Here is a 25927-nt window from a genome sequence, read left to right on the forward strand (position 1 = left end):
CAGGCTGGATGAGGAGCCTGGTGAGGTTGACTTGGGAGGAAAGCAGGAGAGAGACTGGACAAGGAACTCGGAAAGGGGGTACTAACTAGGACTATCTGAGTAAGGAAACTGGGACTGAGATGAGAATCCTGGGGAGTGGAGACTGGCTAAATGAGGAGAATGGGACTAGGACAAGGAGCCAGGGGTTGCAGGATTGCAACTGAGAGAGGTTGGAGGGGACAGGGCATAAAGGGTCACAATTGGAGGAACAGGCAGAAGAATCTGTGCCTACTAGAGCACACTCTGAAACAGAACTAAAGCCTCCTGAATCTCACCATCTATCTGCTGTCAGATAATATCAGTGAAACCCACTGTCAAAGTGTGTCCCCCAGTCCCCTTTAGTACTGGTGCACATAAAGGACCATAAAGGTCCACTAATACTATCAGTTACTCAGTTCAGCTTGCAGAGGTCTGTGTGGTGAATCTAAAGGTTCCAACGCTGCTGATGACAAACTTGGTGGTCAATATGATGCCACACGATGAAATTTGCTTTTTTCATTTTTCTTTTGTATAAGTCTAGAAAATTACACACACAAAGCTATGTTAAAAGGACATTAATAAGGTTGTAAAATCAAGAACTCAAAACTGAGAAAATGCCAGACCTTTGCAACCTTAATTCAGCCACCTAGTGTGTATGATCAAGTCTTTAATGACATGAACACATGCTTTTTCCCTTGCACAAGAACCCATTCTCATTCAGTGACCAAGATAGATGGTGTTCATTTAATGAGCTGCTATCCAGTATTTTTGCTTTATCATCACTGCTCAACGTACGGACCCAGGCCTTAATTCTTGCACACTACTCAAAACCCTGCTTTGAAGACAGAATTATTTATTTCCTCCTGAGCTTTTCTATAGTGTCCATCACTACAGGATCTGAGTGCTTCACAAACATTAACTGAATTATCTTCACAACACCCAGTGAGGTGAAGGGATGCTATGATCGCCATTTTACATATGGGGAGATGAGGCCCAGAGAGATTAAGGTCAAAAGGTTCCACCAACCAGAGATGCCTAGGACTTGATTTTCTCAGTACTTAGCATTATATAGTAACTTACATATTTAAAGCACAGCTCTCATTCACTTTTTGTTGCAGCTGAGTATTCAGCACTTCTGTAAATCAGACCCCAGATCTCAAGTCAGTCACCCAGAAAATGAGGAACACAAAGTTAGAGACCACCTGGGAAAAGTTTGGTTTAAGTGATTTATCCAGCATCTCACAGGAACTCCATGGCAGAGATAGGGATGGAATCCAGTTCTCCAGGGCAACATTTATCTTAACTATGAGACCATCCTCTCTCTTCCTCCAACTCTCTACCTTATTCACTATGCACCTTCAAATTACAGACAACAGCAACCTTTAATATACAACCCTGAGTCATCTCCAAAGTAGGTACAGCCTGTGCACTGAATAAAGCTGAAGTCCTGTGGAAAATATAGCATGCGATCATGTAATTCAATGCTGTATTATAAATGTGCTCTGCTTTGAAACAGGAGTAGATCATAGTGCACTGGGGAACTTTCAGTGCATGCCAGCAAGGTACACATGGACATTGTGCGTGGTAGACTAGCATGGGGTAGATTTAAACCTCAGCTTGTGGCGAACGAAGTGTTCCTACGGACAAGCCCATAGTAAACATATTTGTAATGAAAATTCACAAACAAGAGGGATGAAAGCTGAAGGGATACAAAATAGGAATGTCTCACGAGTCAGAGGTACAAAATTATATAAACTGCACTCAATCAATTACAAACAATTCTTTTTTGACATATGATCCAGAGATGAGTCTATCTGATGCTGACATTGGTCAAAGCCCATTGCTGTAAGGTTATATTTGTGTCTTTCAATTACTTAAATGTGCTCAGACTGTGTTTGGTAGATATGCTGAATAAATTTAAAACATATATAAAAATTTAAAATCAGAAGTTGGTGTCTCACCTCATTCACCTGGGGCTTGTTAATAATGTTTTTGGCATTTGAGGCATATCTCAAAGTACTCATGGTCTCATTGTAGCTGGAGCTAGCAGGAGAGATGGCTTTAAATGAAGAACAAAACAGATTTACAGAGATTACTGTTTTTATAAAAATTGTAAATTTATTAAAAACTTAAAATGTCTTTAGGGATTTATCTCAAGTCCATAGAGAATGACTTATCAAAATCCCTTAATTTATAAACACATCCTATAATAGTGCTGATCAAAGCCCCAATCTTAGAAAGACATGTTCAATCTTAAATTTAGTTCCACTGACTTCCTTCAATGAGATTATTCCCTGTGCATGAAATTAAGCATAGGTGAAAAATCTTTGCAGGACCAAGGCCCAAATGATGCAATGGACCTCACACCACAGTAGTGGTTTATTTTTCAGTATACCACACCACATATGAAGTGAACAGAAAGCTGAACTCACTGGCGATCATGATGGTCTTGGAGTTGCCCCCTAGACTGTCCTTCAGAAGCCAGGTGAGGATGGAGTCACGGTACGGGATGTAAGCCTGACGCCTAGGCCCGCTGACGCTGCCCGGAGGATGACTGCTCACATGGCTGTCCCCTTCACTAGTTATGCTGTTTATGCTCTGGCAGCTGCTGAACAGCTGAGAGTTTTGTGCTGTAGGTAATACAATAAACATTTTCTGAGAGGGATTATCTTCAATGGGCTCAGATAGCAATTTCTTGTCTTCTGCATTTAGTGTGTCTTTATTACTCTCAATTCTGCATCCTAATTGGCTGAGATGATAAAAATGTCATTAGTATTGTATTTTACACTGTCCTGCTGGCTGTCCTCTGATATTAAAGTATTTAAACCATTATCAATTGTTTATCTGAAAACGCTTTTTTAGAAATCAGTTTAAATATCACTACATTTTTTCTAATGATGGCTATTTTCATTCTATAATGTCAAACTAGTACATGAAGGAGCCACCGAGCTGTTCTCCTCAGCTCAGTATTCTAAATCCAACACACTTTTCAAATATAGCACACAATAAGGGGTCTCGTGGCTTTGTGCATAACTATCTTTCAAAATAAAAAAAATATTCATTTTATTACACATACCTAAGGTGGAGATGACAATTCCCAGAGTAACCAATGACTTGTTAATGTTGGCACCTTCTGTAATTCGATCTTTGCAATAACTGGGATCAGCTCTTTCACTAAGACATGTATCAGGGGACAAAATACAAACTGTGTGACTATACTTAATATTTAACACATGCCAGGGCAGGCCTGAACGAGAACATGTTCTTCTCAGGTACAAGAATGGAAGAATTCAAACCTCAGAAGTAAACAGTATATGCTTTGGGCATTTTACATAAAATACGTTCCTCTTATGCTACTTTTTAAAGGGCAGCAATTCAAGGTTACACTCTCACCACATCCACATGTACCCTTTTTAAATGCAGAGCTCAGTTGAGATAGAGACAGAACAATAGTGCTGCAAGTGGCTAGTGGAGGAGGAACATAGAACATACTTTCTTGTTCCTTCAGTGCATCATGCAACCCTGTTTAGCACTGAGTCACTGAGGATAGCGACCTCGCTGGGGACCAGTTCTTTTTCCGAGTGTCCCTATGAGGGGAAGTAGTGGCTCGCTTCCTGGAAATTTTGGAAGACTGAGCACTCCCTTAGCAGAGGTTTTGCTCGGGGAACCATCTGCTGGTGTTGATTTTGGTCCTTGAGGAGTAGGCTGAAGGGACTTTTCTATTAAAATCATCTTGAGGCAGAGATCTCTGCCACGCCGTGCCCTGGCTTTGAGGTTACTACAATGGGCACATTTTTGAGGGATATGAGTCTCCCCCAAACAACAGACACATGATGAGTGGCCGTCAGAGACTGCCTCACAGCAAGAGTCACAGCGTTTGAAGCCGGGAGAGCCAGACACTGCGGCTGATAAAAGTTTCCCAATGGGGAACAGGAGGTGGGGGGTGGGAGTGGAGATAACAATTAAATAATTTTGGGGTGGGGAGGAAGAAACGGTATCTAAGAAAACAAGACTTACGAAACTACAACCAATCTAATTATTTCTATAGAGAAAAAAACGAAGAGGCAGCACGGCCACTGAGCTCCATTTGCAGCCGAGGACGGTTGAAGTCATGCGTGTGCTACATGAGGTGCCAACGGCACTGCGAGATGACTACTGCGCACGCACGCCCTGACCGAGCACTGCTACCAAAAACCTCCGATCTGCGGTGCAGGGATGCACCGACATCTGACGTGGAGCACCCACAGCGGGGGACACATCTTGAAGAACCCTTGTTACTGCACAAGGTGAGTAACTTCCTCTTTTGCTCCCTTCTGTACTGTGTGATAGTGGGGAGAATACTGGTCTTTGTTCACAGTTATTGCATATGATTTTGTGCGTCCATTGCTTGTAATGGATATTGGTTCAATGAAACCCTATTCCCAAAACAAAACAATACATGACAGAGTGACAACTTCAGCTCAATATCCTCCTTGGTTTCATATACAGAAGTCATACGTAGCTCTATTAAAATATTAACTGCTGTGTTCCATACAACTGATAATGATGATTTAAAAAATGGAAATTATGTTTTAAAAAACTACATTAAAATAATGCTTTTTCCCTTTAGTTCATTATTACCTGCCTGCAAGGTCCACCAGGTTGATCCTGCTTGCAATTTCAGAGGGGAGATTGTTCTCCAGTATAGCCTGAAGGGAAAAATAAATCAAAATTTTTCAATTCAAATGTATGAAAATACAAGAGGCTACGTGTTCTATTGAAGAGTTGTATTTCTGGCACTTCTACTTATTATGTGACCTTAGGCCATATAGTACAGTCAAAACATCAACCCAGTAGTTCTCTTAACTTACATGCAAAGCCCACTCTTATGATCATTTTCTCTTGAGCAAACCTCACTACCTCGTGACTGTATGAAAAGATTTTCTTCTAGACCTGACAAAATCACTATTACTATATTCCAAGGTTCTTTTGTGAAACTACTGAAAAATATCTTGAATGTTCTAAAATTAGAGGATGTTAGAAGAGTGAGATGGAAAATATCTATTAGATCACTGAGACCATCTTCCTGACCGTGTAGGATACAGTCCCCCAGAAAAAGGATGTATTGTATCAGATACAGCACACTATGCACCAAGGTGCTTAGGAGATGAATACGGAAATCCCAGAAAGACAAAAAATTCAGAGGAGGCATTAAAATGCTACTCTTTATATTAACATCCTAATCAGTAAGTAGTAACTACAGAGTACAAAAGGTAGTGAAACTGCAAACACATTGCCACATGAATTTTCACAACATTGTTGGGGTGGTGGTGTAATATAAAGATCAGTTTTCAATTTAAATTATTTTCCTTTCACAAGGATCCTTTGGCTTCACTCCTAACCATAAGCAGGCAAAAGGAAACAAGATAACTTCAACAAATACAAAGCCTTCAAGTTGGTGTAGGAAGTGTAACAAAATTTGCAGTATGATCCAAAGGAAATAAGTAGCATAATTTCTACCGAGGTTACTGTAAAGTAGAACAAACTCTGCACAGTATGCTAAACAATGTTCTTTGGGAGGAGAAAAAAAGGAGATTGGAATTTTTAGCTAACCTGAGTGTATTGAATGGTGAAGATGGCATGGGATCTGCTGCTGGCATCATGAACATGCGTAGCTGCTGTGATTCTACATAAAAAGCGCACACAAAAAAATTCAGTTGGGACAGTTCATGTTTCTGAAGCACAAATACAAGATTCAGCTGATTAACGAAGGCTACGACTAAAGAACTGTAGTTTAAATACAGTGGCCAGATTCTTAGATCTGGCCAAACTGTGCCCAGTACAACACCTGAGAAGGTGGAGGGCAAAGGTGAATTAAATCCACCTTTGCATTTTGATCCAGGGGGCAGTCAAGGGACATATATTAGAACAGCCTTCAGGTACATATTTATGGTGTTAAATAAGACCTGAATACAGCTTGAAAGTATAAAGCAAGGTTACTCACCTGTACAGTAACTGGGGTTCTTCAAGAGGTGTGATCCCTATGTGTATTCCAGTGTGAGGTGTGCATGTACTCCAGGTGCTTGGGACTGGAAGATTCTTGCTAGCAGTATCCATTGGTCCACACCCGCACCCTGCTCCTCCTCCTGGGCACAAGGGAAGGTGCAGACCAATCGCCTCTCCAGTTACTTTTCTACTACAAATAGCCCTAATATAAGGCTCCGCAGCAGAGGAGAAGGAGGCCAGATAGTGGAATACAGATAGGGACCACACATATCAAAGAGCCCCAGTTACCACACAAGGTAAATAATCTCGCTCTCTTCTTTAAGCAATGGTCCCTATGCATATTTCACTGTGGGTGATTCACGAGCAATATTTGTTGAGAAGGAGGGTGTAAGGAACTGTGCTGGATCAATGATAGGAGGACTGCTCTGCCAAAGAATGCATCACCTGTAGAAGCTTGAACCAGGGTATAAAGTCTTGCAAAAGTGTGAACAGAGCCCTATGTTGCTGCCTTACAGATTTCCAGGAGAGACAATCTTGAAGTGAGACTATAGCCGCAGTCTGAGGTCTAGTTGAGTGGGCCCTGACACTTTGTGGGGGAAGGGTCACTGTTAACTCACAACAAAGCACCATACACCCTGAAATCCATTTGGAAAAGTCTCTGAGAAGAGATCTCTTCCCCTCTCATACATTCCACAAAGGATTCAAATAGTCTAGGTGATTTCCTAAAGGATTCTGTCCTTTGCAGGTAGAATGCCCAGGCATGACAGACATCCAGAGTGTGAAGTTTCCTAATCTCAGCGGTGGCACAAATTTCAGGAAGAACACAGGTAAATTAAGTGAGTCGTCTGTGATGAAATTCCAAGGTTACTCTCGGGGGTGAATTTTGGGTATAATCTCAGGGACACTTTGTATCTATTGAAGATAGTGTAAGGAGGCTCAGCCAAAAGGGCCTCCGGTTCACCTACACTTCTTGCTGAAATGATGGCAACTAGAAAGGCAACCTTCATAGATAAGTGGGCTAAGGCAAATAATGCTAAGTGATCAAATAGAGCCTTCATTATAATATTACGTTACTTAATTATATATGATATATTATTGTTGTAGCTTTTTTAGCTGTTTTATTAATAAAAGGAGATGGTTTTTTGAGTATGTTGGGGTTTTTTATTAATTTATATTTAATATTTATAATTTAATTTTTTATCATGTTAAACTTTGTAAAAGCATTGCGACACTCAAAGGGTTAACAAAGAAAGTTAAGACTGACAAGATGGGGGACGTAAAAATCTTTTATTGGACCAAATTTGTTGGAAAGAGAGAGAGAGACAAGTTTTTGAACCACTCAGAGCTCTTCTTCAGACCTTCAAAAGTCAGACATTCAGACCATCAAAAGCTTGTCTCTATCATCCAGTAAAAGATATTATTACCTCATTCACCTTGTCTCTCTAATGTCCTTGGGCCAACATGGCTACAACTACACTGCCTAAAGTTTAGACTGCTAGGAGATGATGGCTGCTGCCCAAAGAGTAGTTGTGTTAGCTTTGCAATTTTGAGTTGAAGGTTTAGATGGATTTTTAGTGGATTTTTTTTAAAAGCTAATTTATTTTATCCATACATTTTCTTATTGTTTTTAATTTTGTGGGTTTTTTATGTATTGTTATAAATAGTGTATTATGAAAGATTAAATAAATATTTTAAAGCTGCTTGGCTTAGCTTTGCTTTCTGAGCTTTTGAATTTTTTTAAATTGGTTTTATACTTTTGAAGGGTTTTTTTAAATTGCAAGTTATGAGCAGCTGACATATTTAAGTTGCTCACATTTTAAAACTGCAATATTAAAGCTTGAATAAGTGTTTTGTTTTTTGGTGTGTTTTTTTAAACAGGTGAGAATTTTTTGGGCCTGGGCTTTCATAATTGCTATATTTTAGCAATATTATGTTTTACTGCTGATTATTTTATAAATTACATTTTAAATATTTAAGACTTTAGTAAGCTTATTGTTACATTAATTTTGTTTGACAAGCAATTTTACTTTTTTATTTTTTAAATTTAGCATTATATTTTCTTTTTTGCATTCAGGATAATTTTTTATGAGTACACTTAGAAGCAGCTAGGCTCTACATTTTTTTTTTGTAATTTTGATTAAATTATTGATATTTGGATAATTCTGATTATTAAGGGTTTACTAGGCATGACTACACTAAGTGATACTGCTATAACTGGGTTTTATTATTAAATTAAGCATTTAATATTTAAATGTTTTTAATACTTCATTATTTAGGGTGTTTTGAGCTTTGCCGTGTTAATTAGTACAACAGTTTTTTTTAACTGCACGTTTCTATAATTACTTTAATTTTTATTGTTTTAGAAGACACTTAAAATGTTATTAGGTACTAAATACTGGGATTATAATTTTCTTTATTTTATTTTTTATAGTAACACATTTTTAGCTTATTTTTTTGGTGGCTTTAAGCTTATGTTTTGTTTTTGCCTTTATTTTTTAAACTTAGTAGACTTTGCCTGCACAGCTGTTCCCACTAAATACAGTCCTTGACGGATGGCTGCTTTTCACTTTGGATTTATACAAATAGGTAATATAGATTATTGGGCGGGGCAGGGGTGTGTGTGTGTTTATTTAACCTGTCAGGATTTTTTATTTATTTATTTATTTTGGGTTTTTTATAACTGCTTTTTATGCTTTTTGCATTTATATCTCAAGGTGGCACATTTCACTGGTAAAGTTTTAGGTACTAGAAATAATCCTTGTGAAACTGATGCCTAGATTTGGGCTTTCTTTGCGTTAGGATAAAAAAACGCAACTAGATACTATTTTTTTCCACGGAGGCCAATGGCTCCTATTTTAAAAATTTTTTAGTTGCATTTAACAGACTTTTGATGTGCATTTATTTATGGCATTTAACAGACCTTTGCTGTGCTCTGTCAAGTGTTCTTTCTTTCTTTCTTTCTCTTTCTTTATTATTCTCCAAAGTTCCTTCTTTACCCTAGTCCCAAGCCTCACCCTAATACTTCTCTGAGTATTCCAAAGGGTCCACCCTCAGATTTAACCCACTTCTCAAATGTGACACTAGCTTTTTCAATATTAAAACCTTTAAACTCTTTCAGAGCCATTTCCCTTAATGCTAGGTTGCGACCCTCACACTAAGGGGTTTATACATTGCTTGCTTTAGATGGGTGGCTCTGAATCATGGCACCACTATGTTGGGGTGGCTTCTGAGACCTTACCCAATCAGTACCTGTGAGAGCAAGAACTCATTTGGACTATGAACCCATCACAGAGGTTTCTTCACAGGCACACAATCAAACTACACTTGAGTTGATCAGGCTCAGGGTATAGGGCATACCACACATCCTAAGTTACAAAGAATACTACTTCTTTTATATGCATTTCCACATTACATTGCATTACATGTTTTGGACTGGCTTGGTCACCAATCCCTGTACAGCATGCTCTGTCCATGCATGATTTACTGTTTACCTCATCTTACATTCCAGTATTATCTTGTCCATTGTTATCTTGTTCATTGTAAATGGTTCCCTTATCCTAGCTAGTATAGACATTCTGTCTCTTAGCCTACTGACCCATTGACTTATCTTAGTTAGCACAAACATTCCGCTTCCAGCCTGCTGATCCATTTACTGCCCTAGTCTTGTCTCACAAAAAATAAGGCCTCACCCATGTCCAATTACTTACGTCAAGCCAGGCCTACAATCCTTTAAACTGAGAGCTGTGAACCAATCACCCTTGTTCAGTGAGGGAATTACCGAGGCCAAGATGATCATCACAAACATCAAATGGTGGATGAAGACATTCCACTTCCGGAGATCTACAGTGGGTCTCCATCTCCTTTCTTCTTGGGAATCAGGAAGAACTTTAAATAAAAAAAATCCTTTTCCCCTATGCTGGGGAGGTTCTATAACTCTCAGATGGAGTAGGGAATTTACTTCTTGCTAGAGCATCCTCTCACGAGAGCAGCGCCTGAAGAGGGACCAGGTCCTGTTTTTTGTTTTGTTTGGGGGGTGGAGGGGGTTTGAGGGGGAGGGAGAGAACTATACAGTGTAACCAGTCTGTTGTTATAAGATACAAGGCCTGGGAAAAATGAGGTAGGTGGCCACCAAATTGATACCGGAGTCCTGAACAAGTAGATGTGGTAGAGGGACTGATGCTCTTGAAGGTCATGTCAAAAGTTTTTCCCAGTAGGAAGCTGCTGGGGGTGGAAGGAGGACAAGGAGGGATGTTATGTTTGCTACATTGCATCCTCTGACACTTCCTGCGTGGCCTGTAACCCTTTTGATGATAAAAGGGTTGAGGGGATGGTCATTGTTTGTAGGACTGAGACTTGTGGTATTTCCTTCATGGTGCTGGAGTGTAGATGACCAGGGAAAGGAGGGTTGCTCTTGAATCGTGTTAAGGAATGTAACAACTCATCTGCCTTTTCACTAAACAAACTGTTTCCCTCAAAGGGCAGACCCTCCACTGTGGATCAGACTTCGTTGAGAAATCCAGAGGATTGGCGCCATGACACCTGACACGATTATAGAATTTGCCATTGACCAGGAGGCTGTATCTGTTACAGCAACTGAATGCAGGAAGGACAATCTGGCTAGCAATTCACCTTCTTCACTGAATGCCTGGAGCTGCAGCCTATGTCTTGTAGGAGTTTGTTAGTGAATTCCACAAACTTACTATAATTTAAAAAAAAAAAACATATTTTGACCTCAAGGCTTGGTAGTTTGCTATGTGGAACTGTAAGCTCAAAGTAAGTATTTTTCTCCCAAAGAGGTCTAAGTGTTGAACTTCCTTATTGGAGGGAGGAGATCCAGGGTGCTGTTGTCTGCTTCTTTCAGCGACAGTTTGTACGAACAACAAATTTGGAGTGGGGTGTGCAAATAAAAATTCTGCTAAAAACTGGCACAAAATATTTCTCTCTCTTTCATCTTGGAGTATGGCATAAATGGCCAGAGTGTGCCAGACTGTCTTGGCCAGATTTAAGAGGACTTCCTTAATAGGAAAAGGCCCCTTACTGGGATCAGTGCTCTAGAGAATGTCAGTAGTTGATGAGGGGTGTCCTGTATTGCCTCCACGGAGAGCTGGAGCATGTCAGTGATCTTCCTCAGTAGATTCTGAAATTGCCTGTAGTCATCAGGTGGTGATGATAAGGCCAGTGCAACTACCTTGTCTGGGGATAAAGATGACAACTCAATCGGAACTGGTGGTTCTGCCTGATCCAGCTCTACACTTAACTACGCAAACTGTCTAAAAACTATTACCCAAAAGCTATTTACAGATAATTGCAGTTAGACACAGAAGCAGCTAGCTAGTGCAGTGCACACTGAAGAGGTTCTGTCTCAGTCCACAGGCTGTAGAAAGGAACTGGAGAAGTGGTTGGTCCACACAGCCCCTTATGCCCTCTGTTCAGAGCACAAGAAGGAGAGAAGGAGAATGGACCAACACATGCTGCTAGCAAGAATCCCTCAGCCTCAGGCACATGGACACCACACAACGGGATACACATAAGGACCATTACTTAGGTGCCTGTTTGCGAACGCAAGAAGCCTGGGAGGAAGAATTAGAAGTCCTGGCACAGTCAAGGAACTATGATGTGATTGGAATAACAGAGACTTGATGGGGTAACTCACATGACTGGAGCACTGTCATGGATGGGTATAAACTGTTCAGGAAGGACAGGTAGGAGAGAAAAGGTGGAGGAGTAGCACCGTATGTAAGAGCAGTATGATTGCTCAGAGCTCAAGTATGAAACTGGAGAAAAGCCTGTTGAGAGTCTTTGGGTTAAGTTTAGAGGCGAGAGCAACAAGAGTGATGTTGTAGTTGGTGTCTGCTATAGACCGCCAGAGCAGGAGGATGAGGTAGATGAGGCTTTCTTTGGACAACTAACAGAAGTTTCCAGATCACAAGCCCTGGTTCTCATGGGGGACTTCAATCACCCTGACATCTGCTGGGAGAGCAATATAGCAGTGCACAGACAATCCAGGAAGTTGTTGGGGACAACTTCCTGGTGCAAGTGCTGGAGAAACCAACTAGGCGCCCTGCTCCTCTTGATCTGCTGCTTCAACCAGGAAAGAATTGGTAGGGGAAGTAGAAGTGGGTGGCAACCTGAGCAGCAGCAACCATGAGATGGTCGAGTTCAGAATCCTGACAAAAGGAAGAAAGGAGAGCAGCAGAATACGGACCCTGGACTTCAGAAAAGCAGACTTTGACTCCCTCAGGAAACTGATGGACAGGATCCTGTGGGAGGTTAATATGAGGGGGAAAGAACTTCAGGAGAGCTGGCTGAATTTTAAAGAAGCCTTATTGAGTGCGCAGGAACAAACCATCCCAGTGTGCAGAAAAAATAGCAAATATGGCAGGTGACCAGCTGGCTTAACAGAGAAATCTTGGGTGAGCTTCAACACAAAAAGGAAGCTTATAAGAAGTGGAAACTTGGACAGATGACATGGGAGAGTATAAAAATATTGCTTGAGCATGCAGGGATGTAATCACGAAGGCCAAAGCACAACTGGAGTTGCAGCTAGCAAGGGATGTGAAGGGTAACAATAAGGGTTTCTACAGGTATATTAGCAACAAGGTGGTGGTCAGGGAAAGTGTGGAACCCTTACTGAATGGGGGAGGCAACCTAGTGACATGATGTGGAAAAAGCTGAAGTACTCAATGCTTTTTTTGCCTCCGTCTCTACAGACAAGGTCAGCTCCCAGACTGCTGTACTGGGCAGCAAGTATGGGGAGGAGGTGAGCAGCCCTCAGTGGTGAAAGAACAGGTTAAGGACTATTTAGAAAAGCTGGACATGCACAGCACAAGTCCATGGTCTGGATCTAATGCATCTGAGGGTGCGGAGGGAGTTTGCTGATTTGATTGCAGAGCTGCTGGCCATTATCTTTGAAAACTTGTGGTGATCAGGGGAGGTCCTGGATGATTGGAAAAAGACAAATATAGTGCCCATCTTTAAAAAAGGGAAGAAGGAGAATCTGGGGAACTAGAGAATGGTCAGCCTCACCTCAGACCCTAAAAAAATCATGGAGCCGGTCCTCAAGGAATCCATTTTGAAGCACTTGGAGGAGAGGAAGGTGATCAGGAACTGTCAACATGCATTCACCAAGGGCAAGTCATGCCTGACCAACCAGATTGCCTTCTATGAGGATACGGGGAAAGTAGTGGACATGATATAGCTTGACTTTAGCAAAGTTTTTGATATGGTCTCCCACAGTATTCTTGCCAGCAAGTTAAAAAAGTATGGATTCGATGAATGGACTATAAGGTAGATAGAAAGCTGGCTAGATTGTTGGGCTCAACGGGTAGTGATCAACGGCTCCATGTCTAGTTGGCAGCCAGTATCAAGTGGAGTGCCCCAGGGGTCGGTCCTGGGGCTGGTTTTGTTCCCCATCTTCATTAATGATCTGGATGATGGGATGGATTCCACCCTCAGCAAGTTCGCGGATGACACTAAGCTGGGGGGAGAGGTAGAGATGCTTGAGGGTAGGGATAGGGTCCAAAGTGACCTAGACAAATTGAAGGATTAGGCCAAAAGAAATCTGATGAGGTTCAACAAGGACAAGTGCAGAGTCCTTCACTTAGGACAGAAGAATTCCATGCACTGCTATAGGCTGAGGACCGACTGGCTAAGCAGCAGTTCTGCAGAAAAGGCCCTGGGGATTACAGTGGACGAGAAGCTGGATAAGTCAACAGTGTACCCTTGTAGCCAAGAAGGCAAACGGCATATTGGGCTGCATTTGTAGGAGCATTGCAAGCAGATCGAGGGAAGCGATTATTTCCCTCTATTCGGCAATGGTGAGGCCACATCTGGAGTACTGCGTCCAGTTTTGGGGCCCCTACTATAGAAAGAAAGTGGACAAATTGGAGGAGTCCAGCAGAGGGCAATGAAAATGATTAGGGAGCTGGGGCACATGACTTATGAGGAGAGGCTGAGAGAACTGGGCTTGTTTAGTCTGCAGAAGAAGAGAAGAGTGAGGGGGGATTTGATGGTGGCATTCAACTAAAGGTAGAGGAGGCCTAGGATTATTTTAAATCAAAGCTGCAGAAGCTATCGGAAGCCTGCATCCCAAGAAAGGGGAAAAAATACATAGGCAGGAGTTGTAGACCAAGCTGGATGAGCAAGCATCTCAGAGAGGTGATTAAGAAAAAGCAGAAAGCATACACGGAGTGGAAGAAGGGAGGGATCAGCAAGGAAAGCTACCTTATCAAGGTCAGAACACGTAGGGATAAAGTGAGACAGGCTAAAAGTCAAGTAGAGTTGGACCTTGCAAAGGGAATTAAAACCAACAGTAAAAGGTTCTATAGTCATATAAATAAGAAGAAAACAAAGAAAGAAGTGGGACCGCTAAACACTGAGGATGGAGTGGAGGTCAAGGATAATCTAGGCATGGCCCAATATCTAAACTAATACTTTGCCTCAGTCTTTAATAAGACTAAAGAGGATCTTAGGGATAATGGTAGCATGACAAATGGGAATGAGGATATGGAGGTAGACATTACCATATTTGAGGTAGAAGCGAAACTCAAATAGCGTAATGGGACTAAATCAGGGGGCCCAGATAATCTTCATCCAAGAATATTAAAGGAATTGGCACATGAAATTGCAAGCCCATTAGCAAGAATTTTTAATGAATCTGTAAACTCAGGGGTTGTACTATATGATTGGAGAATTGCTAACATAGTTCCTATTTTTAAGAAAGGGAAAAAAAGTGATCCGGGTAATTATAGGCCTGTTAGTTTGACATCTGTAGTATGCAAGGTCTTGGAAAAAATTTTGAAGGAGAAGGTAGTTAAGGACATTGAAGTCAATGGTAAATGGGACAAAATACAACATGGTTTTACAAAAGGTAGATCGTGCCAAACCAACCTGATCTCCTTCTTTGAGAAGGTAACAGATTTTTTAGACATAGGAAACGCAGTGGATCTAATTTACCTAGATTTTAGTAAGGCATTTGATACCGTGCCACATGGGGAATTATTAGTTAAATTGGATAAGATGGGGATCAATAGGAAAATTGAAAGGTGGATAAGGAATTGGTTAAAGGCGAGACTACAACGGGTCCTACTGAAAGGTGAACTGTCAGGCTGGAGGGAGGTTACCAGTGGAGTTCCTCAAGGATCAGTTTTGGGACCAATCTTATTTAATCTTTTTATTACTGACCTTGGCACAAAAAGTGGGAGCGTGCTAATAAAGTTTGCGGATGATACAAAGCTGGGAGGTATTGCCAATTTAGAGAAGGATATGGATATCCTACAGGAGGATCTGGATGACCTTGTAAACTGGAGTAATAGTAATAGGATGAAATTTAATAGTGAGAAGTGTAAGGTCATGCATTTAGTGATTAATAACAAGAATTTTAGTTATAAGCTAGGGACACATCAATTAGAAGTAACGGAGGAGGAAAAGGACCTTGGAGTATTGGTTGATCATAGGATGACTATGAGCCGCCAATGTGATATGGCCGTGAAAAAAGCTAATGCGGTCTTGGGATGCATCAGGAGAGGTATTTCCAGTAGGGATAAGGAGGTTTTAGTACCGTTATACAAGGCACTGGTGAGACCTCACCTAGAATACTGTGTGCAGCTCTGGTCTCCCATGTTTAAGAAGGATGAATTCAAACTGGAACAGGTACAGGGAAGGGATACTAGGATGATCCGAGGAACGGAAAACTTGTCTTATGAAAGGAGACTCAAAGAGCTTGGCTTGTTTAGCCTAACTAAAAGAAGGTTGAGGGGAGATATGATTGCTCTCTATAAATATATCAGAGGGATAAATCCTGGAGAGGGAGAGGAATTATTTAAGCTCCGTACCAATGTGGACACAAGAACAAATGGATATAAACTGGCCACCAGGAAATTTAGACTAGAAATTAGACGAAGGTTTCTAACCATCAGAGGAGTGAAGTTTTGGAATAGCCTTCCAAGGGAAGCAGTGGGGGCAAAAGATCTATCTGGCTTTAAGATTAAACTCTATAAGTTTATGGAGGAGATGGTATGATGGAATAACATGGTTTTGGTAATTAAATATTCATGGTAAATAGACCCAATGGCCTGTGATGGGATATTAGATGGGGTGGGATCTGAGTGACCCAGGAAAGAATTTTCTGTAGTATCTGGCTGATGAATCTTGCCCATATGCTCAGGGTTTAGCTGATCGCCATATTTGGGGTCGGGAAGGAATTTTCCTCCAGGGCAGATTGGAAGAGGCCCTGGAGGTTTTTCACCTTCCTCTGTAGCATGGGGCACGGGTCACTTGCTGGAGGACTTTAAACTACAATTTGAGGACTTCAATAGCGCAGATATAGGTGTGAGGTTTTTTGCAGGAGTGGTGGGTGAAATTCTGTGGCCTGCATTGTGCAGGTGGTCAGACTAGATGATCATAATGGTCCCTTCTGACCTAAATATCTATGAATCTATGAACTACACGTAGGGATTTCCAAAGAGGATGGAGCTAGGCTGTTCTCAGTGGGGGCAGATGACAGAACAAGGAGCAATGGTCTCAAGATGCAGTGGGGGAAGTCTAGGTTGGAGATTAGGAAAAACTATTTTACTAGGAGGGTAGTGAAGCACTGGAATGGGTTACCTAGGGAGGTGGTGGAATCTCCATCCTTAGAGGTTTTTAAGGCCCGGCTTCACAAAGCCCTGGCTGGGATGATTTAGTTGGGTTTGGTCCTGCTTTGAGCAGGGGGTTGGACTAGATGACCTCCTGAGGTCTCTTCCAACCCTAGTTTTCTATGGTTCTATGATTACTTGAAGAAGAAGGGAATAAACTATATTTTTCATCCCCATGTGCCTGGAATATACTGGGCAAGGGCCTTGGCCCTCACTCTGGCTCCTCTGCACATCCCCAGAAGAGCAAGCGTGCCAGAAAGCTGCCCTAACAGCTGGCTGGTGCCAGCTTCATGACATCCTCTGTCACAAAGGACCTGTTAGGGCAATGTTTCTACCTCATTTACACCACCAGAGCAGTGCAAGAGGCTAGAGCGAGGGCCAAGAATTTGGCTCACCATATTCAAGGGAGGTTGGGAACAATGTAATAGAGTTGAAAAATGGAATTCATTCAACAGGTGTAATTGAAGTGAGTGAACTCCCCACTCCTCCAGCATGGGCAGACTGCATACCATACGGTTCAGTGTATCTACTTATTTTCTTTATCACAGTTGGCCCATGTCCAGACTTTGGGTCCAACAATTCATGACTAAACTACAATATCAAACTTAGCTGTGGTAAGGTAAAAAATTGCAAAGCAGCAGCTGGAAGTTGGTGCCCTACAGCCCAGCTCACAAGTTTTTCACCAAGCTGAATCTAATCCTCTCAGCCACTGCACTGTGAGGCTGGGTGCTAGCTACCAGCTGCCAGGACACTGAAGAGGGAAAAACTACACCCTCCCACTCTGTCTGGGTCCAACTGATAGTATTCTCCCACTCTTTTTATTGGTCAGCCATGTCAAAAGGAGGAGGACTTTGCTTAGGGTAGCGGTCAGTTCCCAGATCCCTCTCCTGGTCACACTTAGGGCTTGACATTAATAGAAAAATTACCCATTGCTGACAATGGGTATCAGCTTCACGTGCACTGTGGAGCACAGTTTAGCACGGGTTCAGCTGCATCTTTGGCTGATAACAGGATGTTTGAGTTGTCTAGAGTCTAGGCTATTCACAGCCCATGTGTGGATTTTTGTGGGTGGATGTTATAGTGGTTTTTCATGTTTTATTGCTTGTGGCATGTAGCATGTGCTTTATTATCTTTCAGTGGCCCTGCTGACATCATTCGGGTTTATTTACTTTACTTTTTAGGGTTGAGAGGCTGTATTTTTGTGTGCTGTGGTATTTCACTTTTCTTTTACGCATTTGAGACTGGGTCTGGCATGCTATACAGAAGAACCTCACTAGTAACTATGAGATGCATAACAAAAAAAATAAGGATAACAGCACAAAACATTTATTTTTATAACTGACAATTGTAGCTCCCTTTAATTTACTTGATAGTATTTTATAATACGCTACTAAATGTACTATAAAATATTTTATAAAAATAATGACATTGGCAATGAGTCTTCATTACATCACTGTCCAATGTCAAATATTTATGCAGAGGTAGGAAAAATTGCCGTTTTGTGCAAATTACAAAGCCTGAAGTTTAGCAAGATACTATCCTATGGATTTTTTTCTGCATGTTTCATTTGTGTTTCTGTAATCGTGAGACTATACTCTGATTGCATTGATAAACACATACAATGGAATTTCACTGAAGATCTATTTGGGAAACTCCCTTTTGATCATGAAATGATATCTAACGATCACTGCAAGAGTTGAGTGGTAAAATTAAATTCCACTGCACATTCTTTACCTCAGTAATATACATTTTTTAAAATTTTTTGTTTACAATGCTTAAAATGCGTGCAATGGCCTCGATGTTCTAGCCCAGTGTTTCTCAAATGCAGCCACAACAGTCTCCAAAGCATGGGTAGAGACTAGGGTTGCCAACTCTGACTGAAGCTATTCCGAGAGCATTTTTTCCCCCCGCAACGTAACATGTCATTTTCTTAAAATAGCCTATTAAAATCTCCCGTATTGCTTTCAATAGTCGCCAGAAGATCGATGTCAATTCCGGAAGACTCCAGGCCAATCCTGGAGTGTTGGCAACCTTCCCTGCAGCACCCAGCTGTTGCTCCTGAATAGCTGTTACCAGGGGCAGTGAGATGCATCACCTTGGTGTTTGTGCTGGCAGCCTACAGCTCCTTGGGGGCTCCGGGCAGTGCCTCTGGAGACATGTGGGGCCGATGTGCACGGTGCTGGAGGCAGCTCTCATCAATGGAGGAAGATGTGGCGTTCAGTCTCCAAGGCGCTCCCCTGCTCCCACCCGAGGCATGGTGAGCCTGGGACTCCCCACGTGGATGGTGAGTTCCTGACCCACCTTCCCCAGGGCGGGCTCTCAATGAAAGGCCATGGGAGGCAGGGACAGACAGATGGGTTTGTCAGAGCAGCCATCAGCAAAAGTTGGTAGCCGCACTTTGAAGTCACCAAAAAAATTGTCAAGAGAACCCCGGCCTCTCTCTTTATTTATATTCATATTGAAACAGTGATCTGCATTTGTAAGCTTTCAAACTACATTCTTTTTATTCACCTTAATGCTACCTGAGGAGAGAGAAATCATTGGATTAAAAATAACTCTCTCAGCGTCATGGATTTAACTGGGATGATAATCTCCCTAATTTTTTTCATATAGTACGTTGTGAGGTTTGCATAAAAGTTTAAAATATTTTTAAAATAAAAAGAAAATTGTTATATGCAGTGTCTGTTTACTAATCATTTGTGAGTATTCACTAAATACAGAAAGGAAAATTTATCCATCAGAATCAAATAAGAAACATATATGAGTCACAAGCACTTTTGTGTTGTACGGGGGCCCTGTGGTTGGATCCAGGCCCAATTATCTTTAACGAACCACTCACTTTAGTAAGTTGAAGTCGGAATATTAACGAAACCTCACCTTATCCCCCCCCACCCAATAACTAACTAAAAATCCTGTGCAAAAACCAAAAATCCTTACCTATGTTTTATTTATGCACTATGGGTAAAAAAAACAGCTACGTGCAAAGAACCCTCTCCTTGCCTAGACACCAATTAAATCCAAATTAAACCCTCAAAATACAATTTATGTGCTCTATAGGCTTGCTGTGGTCATAGGCGCCGACTTCTTCTGGTGCCAGTGGGTACTCGACCCCCTCTCTGCCCCCAGACCCCCCCCGACTCCACCTCTGCCCCCCCCCCCCCATTCCAACCCCTTCCCCAAAGTCCTCGCTCCAACTCTGCCCCCTCCCTGCCCCATTTGACTCTTTTCCCAAATCCCCACCCTGGTCCTGCCTCTTCCCCGCCTCCTCCCCTGAGCGCACCACATTCCCGCTCCTACCCCCTCCCTCCCAGAGCTTGCTACAGCTGTTTGGCGGTGGCAAGCACTGGGAGCGAGGGAGGAGCGGAGACATGGCACGCTCAGGGGAGGAGGCGGAGGAGAAGGCGAGGTGTAGGCGGGGGAGTGGGGCAGGGAGCTTGGCTGCTGGTGCGTGTAGAGCACCCACTAATTTTTCCCAGTGGGTGCTCCAGCCCCAGAGCACCCACAGAGTTGGCACCTATGGCTGTGGTCTCTGCACAGAGGTGAAATTCACCCTAAGATTATGGAAACAGTTCAGCCAGAAATTGTGGGTGCATTTTTATACACCTAGGATTTTTGCAGACAATTCTTGCACCTACAGTTTTGCTTGCACATGTTGCTAGGACTATTTTTTGTGCATGCAAAAATTCCAGTGTTTGCTCCCAAGTCAGGTAATTACACGTAGCTGCTTGATTGGTGTACAAATACTGCATTGTAATTTTAGAGGCTAGTTTAAGGACCCTTGAAAATGTGTCCCTTTATATTAAAGAAATTAACCCAACATAATTTTAAATTTCTGCTATTTTTATTAGGTCTTTTCCATAAGAAAGGATGGTACAAATGGCTTCTGGCCTGTTTTTACAATAGTTCTACCTTGTGGTCAGCCTGAATCACATGATAAACATACATCAAACAGCTTGTAGTAAAGCACAAATGTGTTGTGATTTCAGTAGTCACAAACTAAGCTACACTGAAACTGAATTGAAAACTATACCATCTGAAGAATGGAGTATGTGGAGCATACAGATTTACTTGGTTAGAGCAAAACATCTCCCTATAGTTCACTTTTTATCCTGTATAAAAATTACATTATGTGTATACTATGTGTAAGTCAGGATACAACCAGTTTTGTCATAATATCTATGCAAATAATCTTTTAATGAGCCCTTGTAACAACTATTTAAGAGCTACGTGATGATATATAGTATTTTTTCAGAGAGTAATTTGGAAACCTGATGTCATCGCATAGATCAATCATTCTTCATTTCTGTTTAAAGTTAAATGGCAAGCGTGTAACATTGTCAGAAAAATCAGTAGTTGTGTCATCAAAACTGGGAAAAAACAGGAGATACAGAAAAATGGTTGAGTAAAAAACAAACAAACAGAAATACCTGTTGGCTATTCCTTCTTCCAGAAGTCCTATGACTTGTTTGTAGTCTGTAACTAAATGCTGAGACAATCCTGTCAGAGGTTTAAAAAGTGAGAGAGAGAGAGAGAGACTGTTAAACAGGTTTTACTCTGGAAATATTGTTTCACTCTAAGTCTCTTGATTCAACTATGCAATAGGGTCACTACCATAACTGGGGAGTACAAACATTCTGTCTGAGATTTAGACCTCGTCTACACACAATTTTTGTATCAGTATAACTATTTTGATTAGCTGTGGGGTTTTTTGTTTTGAAACCAAAATAGTTATACCGGTAAAACCCCTAGTGTGGATGCAGTTATATTGGTATAAAAATGTCTTCTACCAGTCTAGTTTATTCCTCTTCCCATATGGGAATAAGTTAGAGTGGCATAAACATTTTATATCAATGTAACTCTATCCACATGAGGTTGATTTTTTTTAATCACTTTAACTACACACCCAGTTGAAGTGATAATTTTTGTGTGTGTAGACAATCCTACAGCCATTGCTTCTGCAGATGTAAAGTATAAGGTTCAGTCCAAATGAATCAGAGAATGAGAAAGTCCTCTTGTCTGGAGTCTTTGGTGCACACTTCATTAGCTAAATACCATACTGTGAACCTGTGACATTTATCTGTAAACTAAACCCTGGATAAAATTCTGTGTCCTACTCCACACCAAAGTGCATCCTGATTATGATCCTAGAAAGAATCAAGCATTAATGTAGCTGCCCTGAGAAAACCAAAAAAGGGGGTGAGGGAAGTCCATCAGCCAGGAATGAAACCCACTAGAGGGCAGTATGCTGCTATGGTGTAACTTTATTTAGCATCTTATACAATGTAAATTTGTAGCAGACACACTAAGTTGGCTTCAGTAGACTTACTCCTGGAATGAAACTGATCTCACATGTTCGCACTGTCTTATTTTTGGCAGCTGTAGAATCATGGGAATCCTAGGCCTCACCATACAAGGCACTATAGAAAATAATCTTTTCCCAAATTGTTTATCATGGGGTAGAGTGAAGTGCGCCTCATATTTTTTGTTGTATTTCATTAGTACAACAATCCAGGAAACATGTTTTCTTTTTAATATGTGCCATAGACGTGTGTATAAGGGGGAGGGGAGGAAATGGTATACTTTGTTACCATAAAATAATTTATGGTAAGAATATCATTTCTTAAGACTATTTTAAATGAGCTAGCAAATTTACATATACACACCCGTTGGCACCATGAAAAACAAATAATATATAGTTCTATTGGAACATCTTATCTACAGGAAACCGACTTTCAGTGATAGGAATCAACACCTAATGCCACACCTTCTAAAGAGACCCCCTTCTAAAAGGTCTAATTTTTCTAATTAAAATGATTTTCCTATCAAGTCAAGATCAATTTCTTACCCTAGTCAATAATTTAAAAGCTAAGCAAGACTCAAATGGCTATTTTAGAGATAGTGGGACAGAGTCTATCCTCAGATACTAATAGATAAATAGACTCTGAATGAGGTCAGAATTTTGCCCAAAGATTTGTTTTAGCCATTTAATACCTGACCCAAAGAAAACAAATTCTCACACCAGCATCACATTCACCCACAACTAAAGTAATCTCATCAATGGACTAAAAACATGCAAAATTACAAGATGGTTTACAAAGCAAAGCATTTATTCTACTGTTTGACATTGTATTAGCTATAGGTTGAACTCCAAAAGATGTAATGACATTTTCCTGTCTGAAAAACAATAGCCAATTACTGTTCAAACAGCACCAGCATCTGCAAATCTACAGAACATGGAAAAGCGCCTTATATTATTTCTCTAACTCACTTTCAAGGGTTTGTAATCTTGTGAATAAAAAATTAGCTATGTGATGGGAAGGCACAGTTATATTTATTATAAAGTTTCCACAGTTCTTACCCATTACATTTATGTTATTGCGGATACTATTGCCTCCAGTATAGAAACTAGCTGATCACAGCACACAAAGGTTTATTTTAAAAAGGCAAAAGAAAAATTATTAATGTTGTTGGAGAAGGAATGCCATGAAGTGCTCTTTCTGCTATTTGGAAAAAGAAAGTCTGTTTTCAAGAATCACAGAAAGATCACAAAAAACTCTGTCTGGACTAGAAATCTCTTTCAAACTAAGACAGAATCTGCCTCAGAAATCTGTCTCAGAGTAACAATATAGATTGCATCATTTCCTGATTTAAAAGAGGCTGATTCCTTAACAGTGCAACCATCTGTAAGAGAGAATTTTGAAACCATTCCAATCTGAAGCACTGAAACAGTTTCAGCATTTTAAATGCTAGAAACGTGCAGCCTTTATATATATATATATAAAAAAATGATAGTCTGGAATCTATTCAAAATACTTAGTGCTGGGATTTCCTGACTGGACTAGCAAATGGAAAATGCATTACCTCTAATATGAAAGTAACTAGGCAACCCTAAAGGGTTTTCTCTTTGGTTCCCTTCCTTGTCTGTTCTTCATCCAAGTATTGACTTCTATACACTAGAGACTACTGAAACAAACTATCTAAGTGACACCTGCAGTATATGAGGAAGCCCCTCCCCAACACTAAAATGTTTCTGTTACCCCTAAACTGGTGACAGCTCATGCGTAACACATATAACGCAAGTCTTGATATACTGCAATGTACTGTGAGATAATGGGAAATCTTTGAACTTTGCCTATGTTCATCAGTTTAACAATAGTCATTTGTTCCATTCAGCAAATTGTCTGGTAGAGGGGTGCAAAGTAAACCATCCTCCTATGCAACTACAGGCTATAATTATATGGCTAATTCAGAAAATATGTCCACCCAGCTATCAGTAACAGGATTCCTAGGGCATGATCCTGAAGAGACTCCACATGCAAAACTTCTGTGGATTTCAAAGGGCAAGGGCTTACATAGAAAGACTGCAGGATCATACTGTACATTACTGAACTCTCAGAATATTGCTGAAACCAATAATTGCTAAGCAGCCCTTAAGCCACAGAGGTGTAAACCACTTTCTTTTCTGAGTTAGAAGTTCTTTAAAATCAAGCCACCTGTACTGATCTGCAGCATGAAAAATGTCTGAACGCTCTCACCCCTCACCTGACATGTGAGCTAACTAACAAGCACACTTCTGCAGGAATCCGTGTGATCAGCTTCTCTTTATCAATCTCCTACCAAAAAACAAAATAATGCCACCTCCCAAAAACAAACAAACCACACACACAAATGGTTATAGTTGTTAAACACACAACACACAGTAGTATACACATAAAGAATTATGTCATGTGACTACATACCCCAAGACACTGATTCATCAGTATCAATTCTATTTATGTGGTACAACAGCAATGTAATGCTACCACATGACATTTCAAACAAGAAGTTATTTCATTTTTAACTCATCCAGCCATTTCTTTCTAAAATTTTGAATCACGTTACTTATTATAAGCAGAGCTGCAAGTTCCTTGCAGAGATTTTTATTGGAATTTATGGGTTTGTCATGGGACAAAGATAGCAGGAGTAGGGCTAATAAAGTGCCCAATGTGGATTTTCTCATGTGACCTGAAATGGCACTTTCTGATTTTGTTAACGGGTTTATATTATACTTTTCTCATAGTACAAGGTAACAAAAATTCAGGGAAGGGAAATTTTTAAGGGAAACAACAGAACTGCAACATTATAAAGTCACTATCCTAGTTACAAGCAATATTCTAGGTAACATCTGGGTATTGAATTCTTATTTAAAGAACTAACAATAAATATAAAATATCAGAACTAGAAGACAAAGGATAGATTTATCTAATCAGGAAATATCTGGGAAACAACTGCATCACTTCCTACCACAGGGTTAGCTGGGACATTAAGAGATTCATTCATGTCCCAGATATGACCTGGTTTCCTCCCAGATCAAGAGAACTCTGGGATTTGCCACCTAGGAACCACTGGAGATGTACGCTTGACAGCAAAGCAAACAGGGAAAGAAACAGTCTAAAGCACTCTTCTCAATGTGGGCAACGATCAGGAAAAAGCAGCAGCTCCTGGTGGGGCTCTACAGTAACGAGGCTCTGGGTAAGATCTGTAATGAGGTTCCCAGCTGAGAGGGAGCCAGGGAAGGAACACAGAAAGGGCCACAGTGAAGGCCAAATGTGTACGCTTCTCCTAGATTTCAAAGGATTACAGGTTTGCCATACTGGATCAGACCATCAACTCATTTATTTTTCAATCCTGAATTTAGTAGGATGCTGGTGGTACAGAAAGTCATAGTTAAAATAACCAGAATGCTACCTGGCCAATCGTGTATAGGAGGTTTGTGTGTAAAATCTCCCTATTGGCTCTGCTGGTAATCAGTTTATTCTCTGAGACATGAAAACTGATAACAATGATCAGGTGATAAAAGCAATATTACAGGACATACTGATTATCGGAAACTAGACATCAGAATTTCATGTTTCTTTTACTTGGCTCTGTCACTGGATGAACCTGGGCAAGTAACTCAACCTCTTCTCTTCAGTTTCACTATCAGTAAATTGTGAATACCATTTATATATTTCACGGAGATGTTGAGAGACTTAACTTATGTTTGTGAAGCACTTTGAGATTCTTGGATGAAGAATGCTATGTACTATTATTATATCTTGCAAAGCCAAATTAAATTGACTACAAATGTTGTTAGTAGTTCTAAAATTATCCAGCTCTTTTAAAAATCCAGCCACAGAATTTATCTTGATTTTCCATTTCCCTTTCCCTCCCTCTCCCAAAGAAAAAAACCCCACCAACCTGCGTAAGTCAGGTGACACGATAACGGCAAACAGCAGGAGAAGGGGTAGAGGAGAACAAAGGAAACTTAC

General features: G+C 40.8%; 1 protein-coding gene across 1 annotated transcript in view; it reads right to left on the reverse strand.

Moving 5' to 3' along the window:
- The window catches only part of STARD9 (StAR related lipid transfer domain containing 9), a 201391-nt gene that overhangs the window by 81545 nt on the left and 93919 nt on the right, over positions 1–25927 (reverse strand). The window contains exons 8-13 of the mRNA XM_037900384.2: positions 21065–21134; positions 5611–5683; positions 4639–4706; positions 3095–3192; positions 2451–2648; positions 1980–2077 (exon numbers count right to left, since the gene is read on the reverse strand). Of these exons, the coding sequence (XP_037756312.1) occupies positions 1980–2077; positions 2451–2648; positions 3095–3192; positions 4639–4706; positions 5611–5683; positions 21065–21134 (605 nt within the window). The remainder of the gene's footprint in view (positions 1–1979; positions 2078–2450; positions 2649–3094; positions 3193–4638; positions 4707–5610; positions 5684–21064; positions 21135–25927) is intronic.

The sequence above is a fragment of the Chelonia mydas genome, chromosome 6 (genome assembly GCF_015237465.2).
Source record: "Chelonia mydas isolate rCheMyd1 chromosome 6, rCheMyd1.pri.v2, whole genome shotgun sequence".
In the NCBI taxonomy this organism is placed as follows: domain Eukaryota; kingdom Metazoa; phylum Chordata; order Testudines; family Cheloniidae; genus Chelonia; species Chelonia mydas.